This window comes from Rhea pennata, chromosome 2 (genome assembly GCF_028389875.1).
Source record: "Rhea pennata isolate bPtePen1 chromosome 2, bPtePen1.pri, whole genome shotgun sequence".
Lineage (NCBI taxonomy): Eukaryota > Metazoa > Chordata > Aves > Rheiformes > Rheidae > Rhea > Rhea pennata.
The window spans coordinates 143,147,056-143,172,873 of NC_084664.1; the positions used below are offsets into that span (position 1 = coordinate 143,147,056).

General features: G+C 38.5%; 1 protein-coding gene across 1 annotated transcript; it reads left to right on the forward strand.

The window, feature by feature from the left end:
* The first annotated feature begins 413 nt into the window (after positions 1–413).
* PIP4P2 (phosphatidylinositol-4,5-bisphosphate 4-phosphatase 2) lies at positions 414–24,463 on the forward strand. The gene is made up of 7 exons (XM_062570526.1): positions 414–561; positions 6,467–6,615; positions 7,984–8,090; positions 9,839–9,962; positions 16,179–16,231; positions 21,739–21,829; positions 22,863–24,463. The coding sequence occupies exons 1-7, from the start codon at positions 456–458 to the stop codon at positions 23,004–23,006; spliced, it is 774 nt and encodes a 257-aa protein (XP_062426510.1). The 5' UTR covers positions 414–455; the 3' UTR covers positions 23,007–24,463.
* Positions 24,464–25,818: the final 1,355 nt, after the last annotated feature.

Sequence of the window (25,818 nt, forward strand, 5' to 3'; positions counted from 1 at the left end):
CCAGCCGCCAACACCAAAGCCCGCTAGCGCCTGGCTGCACACCCCGTCCCCGTCCCCGTCGCCCCCGCCCGGCTGCTCGCGGCGCTCTGCGCGCAGGGACGCTGCCCGCGCCGCAGCCTTTCACGTCGCTGCCGGGGCGCGAAGGGCGGGGGAAGGACATCGCGCTGCCGCCCCGAGCCCCTCCCTGGGCGCCCAGTAGCTGCAGCCCCGCGGGCGGCCCCGCTCCCGCCGCGCCGGGGACGCGGCGGAGGCGGCGCGGCCTCCCCCGCTCATTAGCCGGCGGCGCGGGCAGCGGCGGAGAGAGGCGGCCCGACCCGGCCCGGCCCGGCCCGCCCCGCCGCTGCCGCCCCGCCTCCTCCGCCCGCCCCGCTCCTTCGCCTGCGCTGCCGGTGCCCGCCGCCGCCTCCGCCCCGCCGCCGAGGGAGCGCCGCGGCCCTGCGCGCCCCGCCGCAGTCATGGCCGCCGAGGGGGCGGACGAGCGCTCCCCGCTGCTGTCGGCGCCCAGCTCCGGCAGTGTCACCCCCACGGCGCCGCCGTACCTGCCGGACAGCAGCCCCCGCGGTAAGGCGCCCGCCGCCGCCACCTTCTCGCCGCGGCGGCCCCGGCTCCAGCCGCGGGGGCGGCGGGCGGGGAGGCCGCGGAGGGCCCGCCGCAGCCCGGCGGGCGGGGGGGCCGGGCCGGGCCGTTGGGCGCGCGGAGACCGGGGAGGGGGGCGGCGGGCGCCATGTCGCCGCGGCCCCGGGGCCGCTGCGGGGCGCCGCGGCGGGAGGCGGCGCGGGGCCTGCGCCGCCCCGTCCGCCCCTCCCGGCGCTGCGGGCCCCGGCGCTCGCTGGCGGCCGCCTCCGGGCGCGTCTCGGACCTTCGGCTTTTCCCTTCTCTGCGCGGCGCGGCGCGGCGGGGGCGCCGGCGCGGCGGGGGCAGCGGCCTGCCGGGGCCGCGGCGCCGGGTGGCGAGGGCAGGCCGGGCGCCGCAGGGGAGCGGGCACCGGCCTCCGGACCCGCGTATGAACCCGCTCTCCTCCTTTCTCTCTCTCTTTTTTTTTTTTTTTTTTTTTTTTTTTTTTTTTAAAAACAAAAAGTTGTTCGCAGTTGCAGAACAGGTCTGAACCAGTGTAGTTATAATAACTAACTCGCATGTTGGAGCTTGCAGTGTAATTGTTGGACCTCAGTTCTCCCCATTAATTAGAAGTAGGATTTAGGCAGAAGATACTCAGCTACGAGCTGCCAGATGCAGTGCAGTGAGCTATAGGATGTTAACCGGTAGAGGCGCGATGTGAAGGAAGAACAAAGTACCCGCGTCCCCGCTTCCTCCCTAGCGATCATCAGTACGGGCTACCCGCTGATCCGTTCTTCTGGCCATCGGACTTGAGCAGTAGCTAGCTCTGCGGTATGTTACTTGACGTGCAAAATACTAGGATGCCCTTGCAAAGTGGTTTGAAGGCCATGGGTTTTTCCAGCTTTTTTTAAAAAGCAAGCAGTAGTTGCAAATCTGGAATAACAACTTCATTTGGTGATAGTAAGCTGCCAGCCTTACAGAAACCATCTTTTTGATTAATATTGAACATCTAGTAGTAGAGAAAAAAAAATACTTTAAAATGCAAATTAGGAGGTAGGAGTATGTGAAAATGACCAGGTTTATGAAGCCCTAGTTTACAAAATACATGGATACAATCCTCCTTTTGAGCCAGCTAAACTCCTTAAACAAAGCAGAATGGAGAGGAGAGGGAAAAAAAAGGGGGGGGGGAGAGGCAGGACTGAGAGTTGAGACTAAATAAGATTATTGTAGCTTTGCTAGCAGTAGCCTTTTGAATGCAAGATTACAGTCCTGCTCTTACTGGCTCTAGTGTATGGGATGGCACATAAGGATTTTTATGTACGTGTATAGATCTATTACATATGTATGTAAATAGATATGTATATGTGCACTGTTCCTACATAATTTCAAAATAAGTTACTTCAACATGAAAACGTTCTAGATGTGATTGCTAATGGAAGTGCTACAAGTGAGCTTTTTGCGTGTTTTTTGAACACGCAAATGTTAAAACCAATAGAAAACTGGGTCTCTATGCCTTAATATAAAAATGTACTTCTAGTGCTGTAGCTGATATTGACTGTTAACTTACTTCTGAATTGCACAAACCAGTATCAGAGTGAAAAATAGCAGAGATTAGACTTTTCTTGTTTGGTCCCATCAAATTGTGTAAGATTGCTTTCACTCCTTAAGGGTGTATGTGTTTTTTTTTTTTTTTTTTTAATCAATAATCTGCCTTAATTGAAATTCTCCTGTTCAACATTTTTATTCTTAAGAATCCTTACTCTGTAACTGTTACTGTTGTGTACATTTCCATGTATTTTAAAAGTCATTATGCAATTAATAAGTAATGAAAATACATTAGATCAGTGACTAATGTTTGGCCCAAATGCTCACTTCACTTAATGGTTGTATCCTGTTGTGTCTCTAGTGAATATCTGTAACTCATGTTAACTAATTTGGCACAGATGGTACCTTCTCCCTCAGAGAAGTGAGGAAGGGAAGTACTTGAGATGAGAAGTGGCCTTGTATTCAGAAGGGAGGAGGAACCTCCCTTGAGCGCTTTCTTAAATGTCAAACATACTTTTGGAAGTTTAGAGTCTCTTGCTTGATCAGTCCTTAAGCAGTTGTATGAAGTAGCACTTCGTGTATGTCAGCCTAAAAATTCCCTCCCCCTAATTTTTCAAAATCCTGCTTTGTAAAGATATTATAGAGAGTACATAGCTCTAGGTTCATTGCTCTGTATCTGTCAGTTATCCCTAGCAGCTTCCTGTCTGTGCAAGCTAGAGGGTCTTTCTAGCTGACAGTCTTTATCTCTTTCCCCAGCCCGTGTCAGGTCTAGGGAGAAGAAGAATTCTCAAGGGGAAAAGAAGTTTACTTCTAAAACTCCTTTCCATAGCACTTCCCTGTTTATCATTAGCTAACGTTGGGGTAGCTGGAGGGGTAGAGGAAGGAGAAAGAAATCCTCTGCACTCAAAACTGCCACCTGAATGTATGTTAACAGATTTATCTCCATGCTTACAATTATCTACCTTGCCCAATACGTAATCCTGAGCTTTAAATTGGGGAGGCCGTGGTTTGGAAGAGGTCATCTCCTCTTCACTTGTTGGGCTGCAGTTGAGATCCGGTTGATCCTTTTTCGATGTGAGGTGGTGGATGCTTGGATGCTCTTGAATACTGATAGTTGCTTAGTGTTTCTAACAGTGGAGCCAAGAAGAGGGAAGGTGGCTTGGATGTTGTCCCAGAGCACAATGCTTAAGAAACCTCATGCAAACAAAGGGTGGGACCATTGACTCTGCTTCCAGTATAGGGTGATTTTTCAGTTTTCTTGTTCTACATTATACAACAAGCTTTCTCAGCAATTTCTATTCTTTACCTAACAGCTTCTGATAGCCCTCTGCCTGTGGACTCCATAAAACAGTATTAATGTGGGCTAAGAGAGGCACTGAAATAGATCAGTAACTTCCCTTCCTTGCCACCTCCTTCTCCCCTCCCCCCTGCCCCAGGAGAGGACCAAGATTTTTTTTCTTCTTCCTTTTAAACAAAAACGAAACTATCTTCTGTTTAGGTCCTGTGTCACTTAGTTTCTCTTTGACCAAGGCAAGCCGGATGTAGTTTCCTGTGGTTTTTGCATTTTTGCATGTTGGAGAGGAGGGAAGTATGAGCTCCAGAAGAGTGTTCTGTGGTTGAATATGTGATCTCTTCCACAGCATTTCTATCCTACGAGGGCTTTTGGGGTGTGTGAAATTGCATGTGTCAGATGTACTGTGCGTGGGGGCTTTGCACTACTCCTGCTGATCTGGTTACTATTATATTTCTTGAGAAGAAGAAACGAAGTGTAAGTGACTTGCCTACCGTCAGTCACATCCAACATGATGGATCTTTATGAACTGTATTGTGGATACTGTCTTTAGCCTGAGATTTAAGCTGTCAGGACATAACAAAGTTTGTATATTAGGGTACTTTGAAAGCTATCAATGTTTTTTTTTTCTTTTTAACGTTGTATTTAATGACCAGCAAACGGTGAGGGAATACTTTCATTCTCCTCTTCACCTCCCAGTATAATTTTACTTAACATTAGGGATTTTTGCTGGTTTGATTCTTGGGACTTCTCCAAATGTGAGTTTTTAAGTTGGAAGGTTGCACATCAAGAGACCTCAGACTTTCTGTGCTGTAGCAAGTGTTGCTTGCTGCAGCACCACTCTGAAAAGCAGCCATTATTTGCTTGGTGTCTTAAACTTGCTGAGACAGCAGGACAGGAATAGAGAGTTTGCTTACCTGGGAGCCAAGCAGCTTCACAATGAGGCCGAAGAAGAGACTGAATGTATGTGTGTGCTCATACACCCTTTTTGACCAATTTTGAGAAATGTAAGAGTTGCCGCTTGCAAACAGAAGTAGAATCTTTTGCATATATAGAAATCTATGTATGCTTGCCAATACTTAAAGTAGTCCAAACTTCTGAGCCTTTTAGCTTTGCATGATCTTGGAATTTTTCTTGTATTCTAGTACCCTTCAAGATATTTATTGCCTGCTTTTTATTTATTTATTTTTATTATAATATAGTTGCCCTGTGCCCAGCTGATAGGATTTGAAAAATTGCCCTTTAAGTAGAGAGAGCAAAGCAAAGTTCAATTACAGAATAGCAGCCTTTGGGAAGAGGCCTCAGAGCTGGGTTTGAACTGTAGGAATTTCCTGACACAGAATTTGGTAGTTAAGCTGCTGGGTACGCTTTTTATGTTATGGCTACCTGTTCTGTTGTCAGAGATTTTACTGTTTGCTCAGACCAGAACAGTTAAGCAGCCTGCTAATGGCCAAAATGAAAAAACCCTTGTAGCAACCTTAACTTCGAAGCTCACAGTTAAGAACTGCTGTGTCAACTGTCCAAATTCAAAAACTGTTTTCTGCAGTTATAGCGATCTAATAGGCTTGGGAATGTTTCCAGCTGCCAGACTTCTTCAAGGTGCCCAGCTTTTTGCTTCTGCCTTGGTGAGCTAAACCCAAGTAATGATCTGGATAGTTTATACGGCATGCAACAAAGCGAGAGAACGTTGAACAGTGCTGCTGCTTTAAAAGTCTTGCCATGATTTTTTGGATCCGAAGAAGAGACCGGGTTTCTTGCATCTCTCCAGTATTCTCATTAAAATAGAGTTAAGTACTGATTGGTGTTTCTTTATAGAGATAAATATAATGGTTGAGCTTGTTAGCTTTGATAGCACCTTGTGAATTTTTTCCACCAGATTTAGCTTTTTTTCAGTGCTGTTAATAAAAACGAAGGAAGGCTAATTGCATTATTTGTCTGAAGTTTTTATTGGCTTTTTGGATGTAATTACAAAATAGTTTGAATTGTTCATGGGGTCTTTCTTCCTTTGGACAGCTCATTTATAATACATTTATAATACATTTATGTTCCATGGATTCTTAAACTTAGAAAGATTTTGAATGTTTCCTTCTCGTCCTTTCGTGGACTCGCGACTGGTGAAGATGGAATCTGCCCTTCCACAGGGGCAGTAGGGCATTACATTTCTCCATTGTGTTGATCTGTGTTAAATGACTGAAAACCTCCTTGTGCATTCATGTTTAGGCTTTTGGTCAACTAAAATATTTGGAAGTCTTAAAAGCAGAAGCTCTAAAGGTTCAGCTCAGCTTCTTTCTTCATGATAACATAAATTTGTTGCACCTCAAAATACCAGCATTTTTTTATCACTTTCAAGCAAAGATCTGACTTGGATTGCTTCAGAATCTGCTGCATGTGAACTCATCTCTGCTCTTCTAAATTCAGAGGGTCTTGACTTCTGTTAACTATGCGATAATGCACAAATGCTAGTTGAGGCTTAATATCTTAGTCTTCTGGATCTGTTCATTTCCATTCATTTCCTCCTTAACTTCACAGGACTTTTCTGTATTCTTACGTTACTGTTTGCTGCCATGCTATACATACTTGTCTCTGTATCAGTCTCTCCAGATGTTTGTATCAGTGATTATGGCTTAGTTGATTATGGCTTTTCTGTCAACCTAGACTATGTATATCTTGTTTAATCTGCCATTTTTCTCAGAGCCAATTTCTGGTTTCTGTTAATCTGTGTGTGGCTTTTTTTCTTTCCTCCTTCTTCATAAATTCCTTAAACGTTGGTTTAAAAATAAATATTTGAATGAATAAATATTGTTGCAGAGATGAGCCTCTAAACTGCCCCAGAAGGGCAGATCAGTTGATGAAGTATGTGGACTATTGCTGATATGCTTCATGTAGAACTAGAATTGATGTACCATTGCATAGGGGCTGTGGGGGAGGGGAAAGTAAGCTTAAACTTGTCTTATGTTTATACTAATCACTAACTTTTTTTTCTCTAAGGTTGTGGCTTTTGGAGACAGTATTTGCTTATGGTGTTCTAGGAGACCCTGTTTGGTTTCTCAACTGAGGTTTCATGATCTCTTGCAGCAGAGCTTCCTCCTCCATATACTGCAATTGCAAGTCCAGATGCCAGTGGTGTTCCTGTAATAAACTGCCGCGTGTGCCAATCACTAATCAATTTGGATGGCAAGCTACACCAACATGTTGTTAAGTGCACAGTTTGCAATGAAGCTACGGTAAAAATGGATTTTTAACATTTTCTTTTTGTAGAGGGAAGGGGGGAAAGGTAGAACTGTACAGCTGTTGGAATTCATGTCCTTGCCTGCAAAGGGTGAGTCACTCACTGACATCCCTACAAAAGATCTGTCAGTACAACTGTTAGTGTGCTAGCGCATTCAAGGATTGCTAGCACAAGGATGATCATAAGCAGTTGGAATAAATCTTTGTATTATGGAGTTTACTGGTTGAAATGTTTCTTTCTGAGGCAGAGAATAAAAGGTAAAGGTTTTAAGTAATTACTTATATGTAAAGAATGGTGAAAGAATAAAGAATTTAATAATTTTAAGAGTAGAAGAAAAGTGCCTGATCCATGCATGTTCTCCTGGAGCTGTTCTTTCTCCCTGAAATAATTCAGTCAATATGTCAGGTAGCTAACAAACCATAGCATGATAATTTTAAAACATAGGAATTGTGGGTTCTTTTCCACCTACTGCAGTGGTTGCTGGCTCTTATGTCCCTGCCTCCCTCCACCCTTTCTTAGCGCAAATCTTTAGCTCTTGAGATCCTTGTAGTTCTTCTGTCTGACAGTTTTGGGATCTGATACTGCACTGGTCCACAGCTATTTGGAGACATTTACATGGAAAATTGTGGATTGTAATGTATACGGGGTGGGATGGGGAGGGAATAACTTTTAGCCTTATCCAAAGAACAGGAAACCTTAAATCCTTAGGAAAATGTCTTTCACTTAGGAGTAAGAGTGGAGAACTTTTCTTGCCTATACTGATTCTGAAACTATAATGTTTCAGTTTCAAGGATTGTACAGCTTTTGAGACCTGTGAATTTCTGTTTGAAAGAAACCCGGAAACTTGATTCCCAGCTTTAAGGAAGATAACTGCAGTACAGTTTAAAATAAGATGACAGCTCAGCAATATCTGCATAGTCTCTTAGTAACTGTGAGCCAGGCTTTGAGTCCCTTATTTCTAAATAAAGTCACTGTACCAGGCACGGAGGCTTTCTTGATATTTTGTCTATTTTTTAAAAAAAATATACAACTGCTTAAGCTTACACTTGAAAAAAGAACTATACTGAAGACTTGAATTCTTTATTGCTAAAATACGGATTTCAGTTCGTTTGCAGAATTAGTCTGTTGCCAAATATGTTCTGGTGAGAAAATACGCATCTTTTTTTTTCTCTTTCTTTGGGGAGAGAGAAAACTTTCAATTTTGTCCTGACTCTCAGGTTTCCTTCTGTAAGAACTGTATTTCTCTGTTAATATAAACTTGTTGTGTAAAAGTATAAACAAAACAAAATAATTTATGGGGGGGATGTATGGAAAAAATGAATTGCTGTAACTTTTCATGTGTGTTGTGTGGTTTTTCATTTAGCCAATCAAAAATCCTCCTTCAGGGAAGAAGTATGTTAGATGTCAATGTAATTGTCTGCTTATCTGTAAGGATACATCTCGGAAAATAGGCTGTCCGCGACCAAACTGGTAAGAGTAAACAAACTATAAATGCTTTATATCATTTTCTTTAAAGCAGTGACATACCATGCATTGAGTATTTAAAACTAGAAGACATTCAAGCCCAGGCAGAGCTTGTACAGACACTTAAGAGTATAAGGGAATTACTGCATAGACAGTGGTAGTGTCATCTTGATTTTTAGATTAACTTACTCAAAGAGAAAAACTTAACTGTTCTTCTGTTGTATTTAATGATAGTCTCAATCATGTATTTCCTATTTATTAGATCTTGCATAAGGAACATACAATGTAAAGAACAACAGAGAAGAAAACCACTTCTCGCTTTTGGGGAGTAGCATTCATAATTTCCTGTAGTCCTGATTACTGTAAATACACAGGTTACTCTGCCTCATTCTGAGTAAGGATTTCAGAATGAAATCAGAAAAGGAGAAATAGGTCGGCTTCATTCTTGTCTTCCCTTCTTTATTACCCTGAGGTACCATCTCTCCTCTCAACTCTTCTACTTTAGCTTACACATTGTCTACAACTGCCGCAGTGAGCGTTCTTACCATTGGGCTTATAGTATTAAAGATCCCACAGAGCTAGAAGTTGGTTTGAAGTGGTGTAGCACTAATGGGAGAAACTGAAGTGAAAGCTGGATCTGCAGATACTTAAGTGGAAGTTCTATCACATTGTGTGCCATAGCCACCAGCCTGCTGACTCTTCTAGTTTTGAATCATGAGAGATTTGGGGCTAGAGAATGAGGAAGATTTTTTAACTAATGCAGTATGGGGAAAACATCAAAAAATTGCAAATACCTTTTCAAAGTGTTCATGGGATACTTCAATTGTAATACATGATATGGTTGGTAACAAGGCTGAATCTGAAACTCCTTAGTTTTATTAAAATGTTTTCTGAAAGTGTATGTCTCTTCAGCAGCTTTCCTAAGATAGCTTATGTATCTGTTTTAGTGGAAGATGAGCAAAATCACAGTACTTTGAAGCAGAGTTGAGGAATATGCTCTAAAGGGATGGCTTTAGCCTGAAAGGAAGCCACATAGGCCACGTTTTTTTTTGTTGTTTATAAGGAGAGATGCAGTGCAAATTAAACAATACTTCTAGTTTTCCCTTCACTTCTTTCATACCAGGAAGTCTGATCCTCACCCTGCTCTGAATTGCTTAATTTGTGTACTGTCACTTTTTTTGATGGACAAATTATATAATTAAATTGGAAACACATTAAACATACTTATTTTTTTTCTTAAGGTAAATTGATTGCTTGTGTTTATTCAAACTTAGGTGTTTTTCTTTAATTCACTCCATTTGAATGGAACTTTTACTATAAAAATGCAGAGAGGCTACTTACATTGACTTCTTAGTACTGTGGGAAGAAGGAATATCTGACTTGGGAAGGAGGACTAGGTTATGACAGAATCCTTACTCCTATTTGTTTCCATATAGATATGTGCATTTCAATTCACAGGCTTGCTCAGCATGGATATCAAGATTTTTCCTTAGGTGTTTCTGCCATATGATTGCAAGTCTCTGATCTCTACAGGGATCTGGCATGCATGGATGATCTTATAATGAAAGAAGATGTTTTCAAAATGGAAAACAAAAAAACAATGAGAGAGACCAAAACTGGATGCATCATCTGCTTAAAAATTAGATTATAATTTAGAAGTGTAACATATTTGGTAGTGACTGACTGAGCTAACTGCCTAAATACATCATCCTTCCCCTTTGCTAGTTTAATTACATGTAATGTTCTTAACACAGTAGACGCATCATTACTCTTGGTCCAGTAATGCTGATTCCAGAAGAGCAGCCAGCTCAGCCTGCCTTGCCAGTTCAACCAGACGGAACAAGAGTGGTGTGTGGGCACTGTGGAAATACGTTCCTTGTAAGTAAAGTATCAGATTCTCCTTCTCACCTAAATGTGCTATCGCTCAAACTATTGTAAGCACTTCTAAGAGCATATTGCCTCACTCTACTCTTGTCAAGACACTAAGGTTCCATCTGTGTGCATATTGCCATGGATGTATAGTCTGTATTTTATTATCTACACAAATACTTTCAAGGAAACTTTCAGTGTTTGTTCCATTATATTGATGGATGAAGCTCAAAGTCAGAGTTATTCCTTAAAGATGTGAGTGGACAGTATTGGAAAAGGAATTTGTACTTTTAGGTTCTGTTTTGACTTGCAATGGTAGTCGTGTTTTGCAGCGGCTAAGATGATACAGGTTCTGCCATTGCCATGTGGACCCCTGGAAGCTCTTATCATAGCTCGTCCCATTAGCCTGTCGGTCAGTTGTTATGGGACTGGAGTTTTTGGTTTATATCTGAGACTGAAAGTTTCTTCCCCTTTTGTAGCAAAGAATGCAAAAGTACTATTTTACTGTAAGCCATTTTTGCAACATTTTACATAAATAACGGACTGACATATTTGAATTTTGCAATACATAAGTAAGTATATTAGCTTTAACTTCACCATTCAGCAGCACTAGAGTGAGTTTGTTGGGTTTCTTAGTTCTAAGAAGTGGCTAACATAAGTGGTACAACTGAATGCCTACATAGTCTTTAGTGTTGTTACGTTCCTGGAACAAGGCTTGTAAGATAGGTAAGGGCCCGTGATGACTCAAGTGCATCTCGTGAAAGGAGGCAGAGGTTGTGCTCCATGTTAGCTTAGATAAAATATCCATAGTGAGACAAGGGTTTGCTTGTGGTGAGTTTTATAATGGAATAGACTTGTTCCTCGATATCTTACATCATTTTTGAGGATCGGTGAAGTGAGTAATAATGGCTTAACTACTATAGTAGATGAAGAATGTAGGGAGCAAAAGGTGACTTTAACACGTTTTTAAGGAGAATAGCAACTTGATTTGTGAATTTACATTTAGCATCTGAAAAAAATATTAGAGATGCTTGAGGAACACTCTCTATTAATTCAGACTATATATATATATATTTATATGTATACACACACACACACACAATGTATATTATATATAAAATATATAAAAATACCCTTGCTGAAGCTTGTTGAAGAACAGAAGTCTGTAACTACATAAATAGAGCTGGAGTGGAGTATATGCATGTGGTTTGTTTGTTTTATCGTGTGTTAGAAACTTAGGCACCTGGATAAACACTGTAGTCTGGTACTGAGTTGTAATTTAATTTTATAACACAATTAGTGTTTTAGAAGTGCTTTAAAACTGCACAGGCAAAAGCAGTACTGTAGACAGTTATGGTATAAAGTTCTAATCTGTTCTCTTAACACAAAAGAGCATCTCTACTACATGATTTAATCCCAAAATGTTTTATTAGGAAAAGTCAGCATCACAGAACCAAATTCTTTTCACTAAACTCTTCATCTGTCTTTGAGTACTCTCATAAGCATGGATGTTTTTGAATCTTAGTTCCTCTATTCTATTTCTGTAAGTGTAGACCAAGTTAATACTGCAGTTTACAGTATGAACTTCCTTAGGTGGCATTCTGCTCTGAAAAGTTAGGATAATGTAAGAAAAAATATTTAAAGGCTACTTTTTTTTTTTTTTTTAACCCTTAACTACCAGATTGTGCCCTAAAAAAAACCTAAGTTTTCTAATTGGTATTGTACATGTGACTTCAGATCTGACAGCTACATGTTGGGAAATGCATCACTTGGAACTTCACAGACCTATCTGCCAGTAAGACTGATGTACAGTTTCATAGTACATTAAAAATCTTCAGTATCTTCAGAAAACTCAAAGTTGTATTCTCTTATACTGAGCAATTAAGAAAAGAGACCTCTTTCTCACTTTCATTTGATAGACCTTTACCACCAATCTTAGTAACAGAAAAAGCTAGAAAATGTATTAGATTCTACAAATACAAATTTTACTAAGAAAAATCAGCAAATTGCTTGGGTTTGGGAGTAGGCAGAGAAGCAGCAAAAAATAGAGGAAGTGCTTTAGCCAGTCTAGAAACTCAAGTTTTCTGAAGATATGTCTGCAGTTTAGTATCTTGCTTTGTAAAGAAAAAATACAATGCTAGATATCTCTCAACAGCCAGATAAGATTTTTTACTTCACTTGGCAGTTTGAAGGAGAAGGAGGGGGAGGGGGGAGAAAAAAGAACTGGGGAGGAAAACTTAAAATTGTCTATTGCTTGTTCTATGTTGTCTCCTAAGAGTATCTCTTTGTCCACCTGCTCTGAAGTTACTTCATGCCGTATAAAAGCATAATTATGGGCTGGGCTATCCCAGCTTCTGCAGATTTTTTTTTCTTTTTTTTTTTTTTTTTTTTTAATGCCCTTGTTCTGAAAGACAACTTAGTATTATCCCCTGATACATGTTCTTTGTAAATTATCCAAAGCTCACTCATTGCTATGGAGCATCATCAAGTACTAATTAAATAACAACTTAAATGTATGGTCTTTTGGACAGGTTTTATGCTGGAATGTTCTGTTTATTTATAAATAGTAGACAGAAGATACAAGCAAATGTAGAAGTAACTTAGGACTGAGTTGATGCTATAGGTGAACTATCAGTAATTACTGGCGTTTTTATTCATTAGATTTTTATCTTGGATAACCTGATAGCCTTTCTTATGTTTACGTTTCTATTGTTTCTGGCAGATTTGGAGTTCAGACAAATGCAAAAAAGTAGTAGAACAGAAAAGGAGGCTGAGGTGATAATTTGACTGTCCTGATAAACTACAATCTGATCTGGTCTTGGCTTTTTTAAGACCATGGATTTGGACTGTGGCTGAGTTAATGTTTCAGCTTGTAGTAAGTCATTCCCCTACCCCCACTCGCAGAGGCCTCTGCCTGTGATTTGTGGCTGAGAGAGGGATGAGACTGAGCTGCCTTTGGGAACGATGACAGGCAGGAGAGGGGTGATCCCAGCTCCCCCCTCATCTTCCTGCTGCTGCCTTGCTTTCGAAGAGACCCTCGAGGAAGGCAAGGCTGCGGTAAGCTACTTCATCGATTGTACTGTGTCAGTTTCCTTGCTCCGGACTCATCAATTTCAAGCATAGGTGGATTTTTAGTATTATCTTAAGAGAAATACCCGAGATTCTTCAGAAACTCCCAGAAACTGGGAAATGCTTTAATTTATGTAGGCATTTTGCTTTCCAGAAGGCCGGGGGGGTGGGGGAAAGCTCTGCTTGGCAGACACAGCTGTGTATAGCTGCCTAAACATGCGTACGTACGTGTGTGTGTGCGTGTGTACACGTGTGCGCGTTCTTCCTGCCCTCCCCCGTACTCCCGTACTGAATGGGCTAGTAACAGGCCTACCCTCGGAAGGAAGAAAGCTTGCTGCGTTCGTTCAGCGATTTCTCCGCTCAGCGCTGAGACGTTTTAGGACTTCTCCAAATTTCAAATCAGTGTTTCAGTACATCTAATCAGTGACTTGGATTATTGTTCTATTTCATTGTATTATTTCAGTTAGAAAAATCTCCCGTTGTTATTGGGAGGCTAAATGTCCCATAACTGTAGCCTCGAGTTTTATTAGTAGCTTGAAACAAGATTAAGTACTTTAAAGCATCCTGGACTATAAATGAAAATACTCACCTCAAACCTGAGGTTAAACTACTTGTTAAATCCACCAAAACTCCAAGAATTATAATTTTTTTTAAAGTAAGCTTTTTTTTGTAGGGCGTTTTGTGTTGCAAACATGATCTGAATTAGTGTAGTTTGAATAACTTGTCAAGGTGGCTTTATTTCTTGTTGATAATATTTCCTGTGTCTGCAGAAGTCATAACAGAATGCTTCTGTGACTTCCAGGTAACTTGCAATGAAAACAGATTATCAGTGCTTCTGTTAGCTCCCACAAAAATTGGAGCTTTTAGGCATTTGAGTATATTTTTATATCAAGTAAAAATACAGATAGTAATTCATCAGGAATCTTAAAATCCATCCAAAGTTACTCATTAATGATTGTTGTAAGAGGAATTGCCTACCCTGGGATAAGTCTAGTGTGCAGAAATGAAATTGAATTACAAAGATGTTAAATTTAAATCCTGGAGTTAGGTTTCTGTCTATTTCTAGAACTGTTTTCTAAATAGCTGAAAGAATACTTCTGAAGAGGTCTGTCTCCATCCCCCAACTGTGTGTTATCTCATTTATCCCTATTGTAAAACCAAGGGAAACTGATTAGTGCTTTGCATGGATGCATGTGAATAGTTAATGTATTTCTGTGTCAAGAATATAGAGGTAGAATCAATGCCCATAAAATGCGTCACTTGGGTGGGGATTATTACAGAAGTTTTCATTTCAGGTGTTTAGTTTGTCAAATAGAAGTTAGAATTATGGGAAAACAGTTTGACTGAGTCTCTGTAAGCAAATGCTTTCCCTGTCTCCCCTCCAATAAAACTTGTAGTGTAAACTGATACTTTAGAAACAGAGAAAACTAAAGGAGTTGTTTGTAGTGGAGAATTAATCCCATTAGAAATAAATAACATTGTTTGCCAGCCTTTTGAAGGTCTCTGTCATACTCTGAATACTACGAGACAAGCTTTTTGATGAAAGTAAGATTCTATTGGCTTAGCTCTATAAGCCTGTGATTTTAGGTTTGTATGTAAAATCATGAATTCATTCTCAGGGTTTAAATGATGTTGTGATGTGTCTAGGTCTTATTCATTACAATTGCCTATCTGCTTGTTTATAGCAGATACAATAATACAGCTCATTTCAGTAGACTGACTTCTGATTTCTCCTTCAGATAAGGAGAATCTGAATGGAGGCATTAGTATTCTGTGCTGTAGCTTGTTCCTGTGAAAATAATTTGTGTCATGACTCTTTGTAATTTATCAGGGGAGGGGATGTGAGAATTGTGTGTGTACTTAACCAGGAAACAGTGCTAACTCCCTCCAGTTTTGAAAGGCAGCAGAGAAGAGCCAGGGTCCTGTGTTTAGACTGGGTCCTTTATATGAACACCAGCAAGATCCACGTAAATATGTGACCAGAAAGCTGTAACTGGTTTCCAGATATGATAAGCAAGAATTAACAAAGTGAAAACTTTTTAGTCTAGGGCAAGTAGTGATATCTCTTCTCCCTACCCTCAACACCTATTGACAGAGTAGGACTTGTCTGTTAAAAGATGAGCAGAAACTGAAGAGTTTCCAGACTTCTACACTTCCACCATAGAACTGTACTGTATTATATTGGCAATGGCAGTTTCCTGACCTGTATATGTGAGGAAGGAGATTTCACAAGAAAAAAGAAAATAGTGTAGTCCTCAGAGACAGTAGTGCTAGCTATATTCAGTGTCTAAATGGTTCCTTGCACCTCTTGGAGTAGGTGACTGGATTGAAGGAATGCTGATTGGATTGCTGGTTTGTTTTTAAACTGTATCACAGTTTAACCCATTACAGTATAACTACTTGCAAAGAGAAGAGAAATATTCTTATACCCCTGTTTAAGGCAAACATGTTAAAATCAGGTATTCAATACTTGTATCATCGCAGAATGAGATTTAACAAATATTGTTGTTTTAAAAACAGTGTATGACTCTCATTTGTTCAAGATAACATTGTACAGTGTTACTTTTGCTAAGGCTTTATCCCAGATCCCCATGCCCACTTCTGCATGGAAGTCTGTGACTATACTATATAGGTTTTCTTACATGTTAGTTCTTTAAAATGTTATCGAAGTAGTCAGTACTGTACCTTTATGTAAATAAAACTTATATTTTAGAAAGTAAATACCTTTATTCTTTAACCTTTATGCGAACACTTAATTTTAGCAAGTGATGCAAGAGTTAGGGAAAGATGGGAAAATACATCTGTCTAATGGTGCCAAAGAAAACATTTATTTTGATTCAGGGTATGTTCATAGTCTTGGAAATAAGAGGAAAAAACAATGTTAATATTATCACATTGCCTATACTGTCCCTGTGGATGGGATTGCATTGCGTCAAGCAAGTCTTGTAATAATAAGACAAGTCATGGGAAATTTTCACATGGAAAACCCAATCCTAAATTGCCACTGACAAAAGGGCATCGTATTTACGAAAGAAAGCAAGAAACAAATCAGAGAGAGCCTGAGAAGCAAAATGTTTTCACAGTGACATTTAGCATGAAGTAAAGCAAACGCTTTCTCAGGCCAGTTCTCAACTTTTTTTTCTTCTCTTTTTACAGTGGATGGAACTGAGGTTTAACACACTGGCAAAATGCCCACACTGCAAAAAAATGTAAGTTTTCTGAGAACAGAATTGCATACATGAACTTTTAAATATGTTGCCAAAGTTTCTTTTGTAAAAGTCTTTTGTGTGAGATGTCTGTCATGCGTATTGTTTTGCCTTGCTCACCTGAATTTCATGACTAAAGAGCATGTTCATGTACATGTGAATTCTCCCCTTGTTAGGCACAGATCTGTAACTTTGATATATTAAACTTGCATTTATTAAAATGCTCTGATTGATTTTTGTCAGAGGCAGAAGTAAGCTGCTAACAATTGACACAGCTGGGTTGGTAAAATTAAAAATTTGGAAACTTTTTTTAATGTCCTTGAAATCTTATCACTTCATGTAGTTAATCAGACGTCACGTTTGAATATAGAGTTCAATTCTCCTTGTTTTGAAAGAAGGGAAGGAAATAATTTTTTGTTAATTTGAAAGAGGTTTCATTTCATAAACTGTACTAATTTGTATTAAGCATGTTACTGCATCAGCCTGTTTAATGTTTGTGAGTTACTATGGTATACTTTGTCTACTCATTTGACATTACTTCAGCAAGAGGGAGATGTTACTTGCATCAGAGAAGAATTAAACTGGAATACAAGACTCGGAAGAGCAGGGTTGGTTTATTTGTTTAGTATTAATAGTATTAAAAGCTACCTTAATTTTGCTTGGCATCTCAACCACAGGGTGTGAAATAGGACTGACTGGTTTATTTGAAGATTTGCCTTCCCTTGAAAGGCAAATATTTTTTCCAGTTAAAGGAGCAAATAACTTACACGAAAAAGGGAGAACCATAGCTGAATTGCACGTTCTAAGAAAAGCTGGCAGGTCCCTTGGGAATAAGAATGCTTAGGATAAATGTATTTTGAGTGTCAGCACAGCACAAACTGAACTTCGAGTGAAAGGATTGAAACCTGTTACTGAAGTATTTGATAGAGAAGTCAGTCTGCTGATGCATTTAACCTCAAGAGTGTAAATGGGTATGGAATAGTGGACTTGTTTGCTTAAATCAAATAAGCTAAGGATCTTGACGAGATGTTGTTTTACAGGTTACGGGCAGGGTTTCTTATTTCCTTTCCTTCTTATTCAGTGTTTTTTTGTTTTTTAATTTTTAATTTTTCAGCTTTTTAAAACTAATTGCAATTAATGTTGATAGCTGACCCCAGTTTATCCCTTTTACTTGAATATCCTTAAGTACAAAATGATTTGCCGTTTAACCAAAACAAAACAACCAAGTAATTATCCAAAAGTTATACCATGTGATCTTTTAGTTTGTCTTTTATTGATTTATGTAGGTTGTATTTTAAAATCTACTTGAAACTTCTTCAAAGTGCAAAGCTTGCCTACAGTGCACTATCTGTACACAGTAAAACTGGAGCATCCCTGCTGTATAATTTGTGTAAATTACAGCTTAACTGGCAACTGCAAGAGTTGCAGAATACAAAACAAATTCTAATAAATAGAGACTTTTGTCCTCTGGCTTAGGATGCAAATTATTGAATATTACAATTTAGCTTTGAATGGGTGGTTTGATCTCTTTCTGTGTTTGAGATGGTGACAGTCAGGAGTTCTGCACTTTGACATGCTTAAGGACTTCTTATGCAAGTATTTAGGGCACAGTGTAGGTGAGGCAGAACTTTGACTCGTGATGATTGAATAAACAACTACAGTGACCCACTGCTTTTTCTAATCCTTTTTCAGAGGTCACTGTACCTGTAGTCAGAAGAGAATGTGTATTGTTCAGTTTCAGGAAATTATCACACAGCTTTCTTCATTAGTAGCTGAGTAGTCGAATGTGAAAATACCTTATGTTGAATCAGCCGAACACTGTCTGAAGAAAGGATGGAATAGATTGAAGCAAAAGGCACCGTCAATCATGGCAACACTAGATTTCCTTTTCTACCTCCCTCCTCCCCCGAAGACATTTGTTGAGACTTCTAGATACCAAATTCTTTTCAAGGTTTTTCTCTCAAAAACTTTGTTTTAAAATTGCTTGTGAACCTAAAGATAAAATCTTAAAGTCTTTTTTAGGACATAACACTCAATGGTGTGTATATATATTGGTAAAATTAAATTTTGTATACCTGTATGAATAAGCATGTGTGAAGTCTCTAATACATTCTGCAATAAATCTCTGTAAACAGATTGTCTGCATTAGCCAAGTAAGTGGTCACAAACTAGGTCTTAATAAGAATGCAAGGGGAAGTCAGGATTCAAAGAATACAATTTCATTACACCCAAGAGTCAAAAATGAAATAGTAATGTTCTAAGAAAATAAAGCAGTTATGCCTTAGAATACATAAATTAAACAAAACAACCTATCTGGATGCTAGGTGAAACAGTATCTTTAGTTTCCTTTTATTTTGTTTATTTTTAAATTCCATCTACCTGCCACCAATGTGGTCACAACTGTAACTTTTATTTTTTCCATATTCTTCATTTGTAAAGAAACTTATTAAGAAACAGGAAATGAGTTGTGATGCACAGAATAAAATAACTTACTCTGTAAATGTTCAGGTGTCTTTGGAAATAGACAAGCCTGCTCATGCCAATATATTTAAGGTGTTTGAGAGCTCTACGATTTGTATTAGTTCTGCCTGACACAGGCAGTTAGTTGCACATTATCTACCGCATCAAAACAACAAATGCAATTAATGAGTAAGTTGTTGCAAAACACTTCTATTTGGTAGTATAGAGGATTATCTTTGTGTGTTTAAAATACAAAATCTCAGATATTTATCACCCTCTTTCCAAACATGTGGGTGTTTTAGAGAGGGCTTCTAGAATCTCTCTCCTGTTTAATGATGGGAGAAGGGAGAATCACTGTTTTGTCTGCTGCTGTCTTTCCCAAGCTGTATATAAACTTTTCCTTTTCTTTTACAATGCACTTACCCTTTTTTTTTAAGGTGTGTCATAATGATGAAGACCTCTAATGAACATTTAACACCTTTGCACTGTAAAGCCTATAGGATGATAAAGGAAAACCTCTCTTGAGATTTTTTTCTTTTATAATTACTACCTCAAACTGCATTGGCTTTATCTTTTCTATCTTCTGCTGCTGCCGAAAGGTCTGGCAAGTGCCTTAGCAGCAGCTCAGAAAAAAAGAACTGCCTTCCAGACGGCTTTGTTGTGAGTCAACAAATGAAAACAGCATCTTTTGGCATTTTTTAATGTCGTTCCTTTTGACTCCAGTTTAATATTTCTGAATGTGCATGTCAACAGGTCTTAAAACTTACTATCTTTATTTCAACTTCTCCCTCTGTGGAGAGAAAAAAGCAGTTACAATTAAATAAAGCTATTCTATTTTTCTTCCTTTTTATAGTATTTTGGGAGATAATTTCATTTCTTCCCCCCACCCCTACCTGTTTTATTTGATAGAAGGTGGCAGACCTCGAGGGAAATATGGGTGGAAAATAAACATGGCAGTTTCAATGTTATAGTTGCAAAAACAAGGTCCTAAGTCAGACAGCTTCGGAGGTAAAGATCTCTTTCCCCAAACGAACTATGTCTCTGTGAAATATGCAGTGCAGTAAATGTAATGCATGTTTTAGATAAATTAGATACGATACTTCTACCAGCTTGTTAGCTGATTAATGCTTATTTTAAAGTATTCAGCTCTGTAATAATAAAATCAATCCGCTGAGTATATAGCTAGGATATTTTGCAAGGGGAGGAACCGTAGTTCAATTTGACAAGCTCAGTACTCATCAATGCAAGTTTTGGAAGCTGTCTCTCCCCTTTCCCCTTTTATTCAGCTCCAGATTTGTTTGTTTCCCTTGTGCTACTGGAATAAGACACTTCATATCTTCTAGAATAGCCACAGGAGTTTTAAGGGTGGATTTGGGGGAGCCAATATTATTTTTACTTGTGTAGTAGGTCAGGTTGTCTGTACATGGTAAGATACCATTATTTCTCAAATAAGGAATTCCCATCTCCCATCCACTACCGACTGCAAATGTGTATGGTGAGGCTTTTATTTTGAAGTAACTTCTCCTGGAAATTAAGCAGAACAGTTTTTTGACTTTTTCTTTTGAAAATATATAGCAGATGGGGCATTAATGGTCACACAATAGTCAAGCCTTGTCCTGCAAGTTGAAGCTCAACTTGTGCATGTTAGCTTGAGGACTCTTTCTTGAAGCATTTTAAAAATTCCTTATAAAGAAATAATACTGTAGTAAAGCTGCTTAAGTCAATCTGTTTGAAAGCTAAGATGAATTTTAAAAAAAAAATCTAGTCACATGCTAAGCATATGAGGCCTTGCTATGCAGCTAATTAACCGGAGCTAGAAATCTGCTTGGTCGTATGACCAGATGAACAGTTCAGCATTCCTTTCTTCTGTAATTTGTTTATCTGAAATATGTTGAACTATCATGAGATGTAAATGGCTTTCGCTTGCATCTTTGAACACAAAGGAGAAGCATCCCAGCACTTCTAAAGGAGTGCTGAGCCCCTGGAATGGGAGGAGGTACTTTTCTGATGATAGCATGCTTCAGGATGCTTTGGAACTACCTCTAGGACAGCAGTAGGTGTTGTATGAAAGCACTTCTACTTCTCTGACCTTTTCAGCTGACCTACCCATTCATACTCATATTTTCCTCACCAGTGTAGGTGATTAAAATACATGATTAAAATGTGGTTAAAAATGCCTGATTCAAGATATATTTGCCAAACAATACCAAGCTTTTGGAATGTTTTCCTGATGTGTACTGGAGAATCTAACCTTTTATTTCACTTTATTAAATTTACTAAAATTTTACATTCAGTTTGTCTGAAGCACTGTAGTAGCTTGTTTAATTTGACAGAGACATAGTTGTCTGTCTTGGAGTTTATAGATAAATTCCTCAGAAGTTCTGTCACTATCTATCTTGGTTGTCAGCAGATTTGTGCAGTTAATGTAACTTGTGGTAGAGCTCTAAAAGAAAATCTGAAAGTAAAAAATACTTGTAACATCTTTGAAGTTACTAAAACTGACTGTAAATGTCTAAAGGGTTTTAGTCTTTAGAAGCATGATGGACATGAAAGATTTTCATGTTTCTGACTGAGGAAACAATTAACTTTCTTTTTTGGGTGGGAGGGGGGAAGGTTATATCATCAAGAAATTAGGCAGAGTTTGGCGATTCAATAGTTTTGGATGAATTATTCCAGGAAATAGACTATGCAGGTGATTGCTATGACATTGAGAATTTCAGTTTCTTAGATGTTGTGAACATATTATGAAACACTCCTTGGTCTTTTAATAAATTGTTGAAGTTATGAAGCAACCCAAACTGTAGGTCAGGCGCTGGTCTCTTTGCAAGTATCTAGATTTTCAAATACTAAAATTTCTGTTAATCTTCATCTATAAACAAATTTAAACAAATATGTGGACTGTCTTTTACTTTCTTTTTGGTATAATTGTTGACTTTACCTACTACTTTAATAACTGAAGATGACCTGTATTCTCATTCTGTTTTTTCCCCATTTAGACTGAATAGTTTTTTTATTATTATTATTATTTTACCTTAATTATTTTCTTGCAGTTCTTCTGTTGGAAGTGCACTGCCACGGAGACGCTGCTGTGCATACATTACAATTGGAATGATATGCATCTTCATTGGAGTTGGATTAACTGTGAGTGATGTACTGTGATGTACTTGCAGTTTTGTAGGGGATGTGCATGTTTGAAGAAGCTACCCTGAATTACCATCTCTTCTTTCCCCAGCATCTGAGCAAAGGCCTTAAGCTTACGTATTTTTTCCTTCCCTATTAAAACCATAGGTTTAATTATCACAGTTAACTAGAAAAATAAATTTTGTTTTTGAAAAATGTTCTGACACTTTGAGATTCTCATTTTCCTGACACTAAATCTGGCTCTCTATCTCTTAAACTTCAGTCTTATGAAAAATGATTTAACATTGTTTTAGAAATACCAGAACATCTGGTTCTTGCTAGGGCTTTCAAAACTTCCAGGTTTCCAGAAATACACATTGTTATATAGTTGTGAAAATAGGTCTTGTTACACTGTGGGGAGTGGGTTTCAAAGAGTTAAAAATACGGATATAGCTTTACAATGCATAAAAACTTTAATGAATAAAACCAGGTAATACACTATTTACAAATTAAAATCCTCAAGTTGCATTAGCCTATTATGAATAGTGGACTCTGGCTTCCTTTCCACTTGAACCACGTGGTCATTAGAACTAATTTGTTACCCTGCAGTTCCAAAACTAGGTGTGGGAAAACATGTTCATATATGTGATTCTCACTATGTTTAAATATAAAAAATTATCTGGGCTTTAGTGCAAGTTACATGAATTACAAAAGATTTTTCCATTTTGCTAATAGAAACTATTTCTGGCTCTTACTTCTTGTTTTTTGTTTAAACACCCTTACTGAATTTTTTTTCCTGTGAGGCATTGGAGCAGGTTGCCCAGGTCCTGACTGGACTGAGCCACCTTGTCTGAGCTTAAAGCTAGAAACCTCCTGATGTCCCCTTCAAAGCTCAATTATTCTGTGATTGTTTGAAATTAAGCAAATAAAATATCTGATCTATCTGATCTATCTTTACTTGGATGAAAATGGTGCTGAAATGCTTGTCAATAAAATTTGCTTTTCATGAAGAGCAGGTACTGCTGTATAGTTATTTTTTTTTCTTTCTTTTTAGGTTGGGACACAAGATTTTGCCAGACGATATCATGCAACATATGTTTCCTGGGCTATTGCTTATCTCCTAGGTTTAATCTGCCTCATTCGAGCTTGCTACTGGGGAGCCATAAAAGTCAGTTATCCAGAGCATAGTTTTGCATAGAGAAATTGGTAGATTATAGCTGAGGAACATCTAGTAATTCTGGATACTGCATCCTGGACACTTTTAAAACCTTTCCTGTAAGGATTCCATTCAGTTCAAAATAGTTTTAAGACTGGGGGTCTTTAAGAACAAATGTTCATTGCACTACATAATATGCAAATAGTTTGTTTTGCTGCTAGATTCCCTAGCTCTGAATACTAAAGCTTTGTTTACATGTTCATAACTCTGTCTTTATAGGTGTTGAACTTCATTCCAAGAGACAGTATTAAGTTTTACATTTCCTTAGTTATGTTAAAATCAGTCTGCCGTTTTTTTGGTGATCAGTAAGAATTCAAAAGCAAGAGTGTTTATAAGTGTTTCTAAATAGCTTCACATTTGTACTTAACATTTTAACTAAAACTATATCAAAGTGGCTTGCTTTAAAACCTAAGCAATAAGCATTTTGCTTGAACTGCTTACTGTATCTTTTTGCCTAAGATCCTAGTGACCTTATTCAGGAAGTGAAATTTATGAGTGTATTTTAAAAGACTGACACTGTTGCTAGAGAGACATTTGTAAACACTGTATGCTCTGAGATTTTTCAGGTAGAAAAATGCAATATTTTGGTAGTCCAGTTAAATTTCCATTTATCCAGGATGGTTTTCAGTTAGAATAAATGCTTTCTCCTCAAGAATCTTGGGACTTCCTTTTTTTTCTTTCTTTTTTTTTCCTCCCCTTCCTCTTTTCTTTCTGTTTAACTGGCAAATCCTAAAAGCCATGCTTGGATTATGGAACTTAACACTGGTTATTTGTACAAGTTCCTTTACAGGGTCTAAGGGAAGCATTTCATATGACTTGTTTTGTAATACTTCAGTGTCGTTAGCTGACAATAAGGTGGTGATGGGTTGCCTCTTACTTTCCTCTGATCATGTCAGATTTTTCCCTGTTTAGGAGAGATGCACTGGTCACTGCAAAGGGAGACACTGTAACTTCACATTAACAGCTGTAATGAGAAAATGAGTAAACTATTACTTGGATCATTCCATCAAAGTACACCTAGTCAATTTAGTTCTGACTTAGTAAAAGAATACGGAAACAGAAAGATTTTTCTAATGATGTATTCACAAAGGATTGAGGGACCAGTTCTTGCACTGCCCATCTTTATAGTTTTAAACAAGTTTTTGCTAAATTCAGAAGGAATGTCCTGAGTGGTTTAGATGACAGTAGTAATTTAGAAAATGGGGTCAGATGGGTAAATTAATGTGGATGTTTCAGGGATACATGTAATTTAAATTATCTATGTTCCTGCAAGGACAAAATGATATTAAGATAAGGATTTTTGAGCACAATAAATGTAAATGAACAAACTGTAAATGATCTGTCTTTGTATGATGATAAATGTATAAAAGCAGTAGCTCAGGATTACAATGTACCTTTTACAAGTAAACTAATAAATAAAGATTATTATTCAAAGTTAATATTTTGTTATTTATGCATATGTATAAAATAAGTAGAAGAATTACCAAAATGTTGTAGAAACAACATAGGTATTGCACAACAGATGTCAGCTCTGCCCTTCTTGCTAAATGGCAGCCTCAGGAATATAAGAGACAAAAACAAATTGATTTCTTGATGTTTAGGAAGAATGAGGAGAAAGTAAATAAAGGGTGAGATTGCTGTTGGGAATGTGCTCTCTGTAGCAATGGCTTATTGAAGGAATTAATATATATATTTCTCTCTTCTCCTTACCCTCTTCCCCCCCACCACCAAATTGTAGAGGATTACTGCTCATTTGTATCTTAAACGTTGGGATACTTCTTCTAGCTGTCTTGCTTTTCAAAACACTGCTTGCCTTCTGCATCCTGACAAAGCATGCTGGTGCTGTGCAGAAAATCATCCACTGCTTCTGTGGCTTAAGGGGTGTTGGGGGGGAAGCCTGGGTATAATGTTAGATCAGTGAAGCAAAGAAATTCAGACACTTTTTTTGCCTGCTTGAAACTACATTTCGTATATCATGTTTCTTATTTTTCTCATCTTTTTGAATAGTTGGGAAAATAAGTGGACAACAATCTGTTTTGTGTGGATGAGGATAATTGCACAGTACTGGCTACTGTTTCCTTTTGCAGAGTGACCATTATAACAATTTCTGTAAAACATGATGCATTTTATTATCACACTCAATTAATTTTTTGGTACTTAAGAATCGTGATACTTTATCAGGATCAGTAGAACTTGCTGAGATTCTACAAAAGACTTGGATCTGAATTTTTGGAGCAGGCTTGTTTGGAGGCTATCATGACATTCTGTGATGGACTACAACTTAGTCCACTAAGTTTTCTATAAGCTTTACTTTTAAAGAAGAATCCCTCACAGTGCATACTGTCAGCTAAAAACTTGTAGCTTTATTAATCACTAATTTATTTTGTTGACTGTTAATGGTCTTTTGCTTGACCTATTATTTTGTTGTGGGTGGGAGACAGAGCTTTTGAAATTCATAAGGAAGGGCTTTTGCACTTCCAGGTTTTCTGTTTTCACTTTCCTGCTTTCCCTTCTCTCCCTTTCACCAATATCTATACACACACACACACACACACACACACACACACTCAATGTTGCTGACTAGGAAATACTTCAGACCCTAAAAACATTTATTTTTTAATATGAGCATACTGATAAGTATCTTAATGTTTTTGTTTCTATTTATTATACATAGATATCCTCTACTCAAATGCTATCTTTTATTCTAAAAAGAAAGAAAGTGTATGCTATTTGATTATCAGGAGGTCTTTGTCACAAGTAGCATTTTTTTTTTAAAAAAAAAAGCTAGAGATTT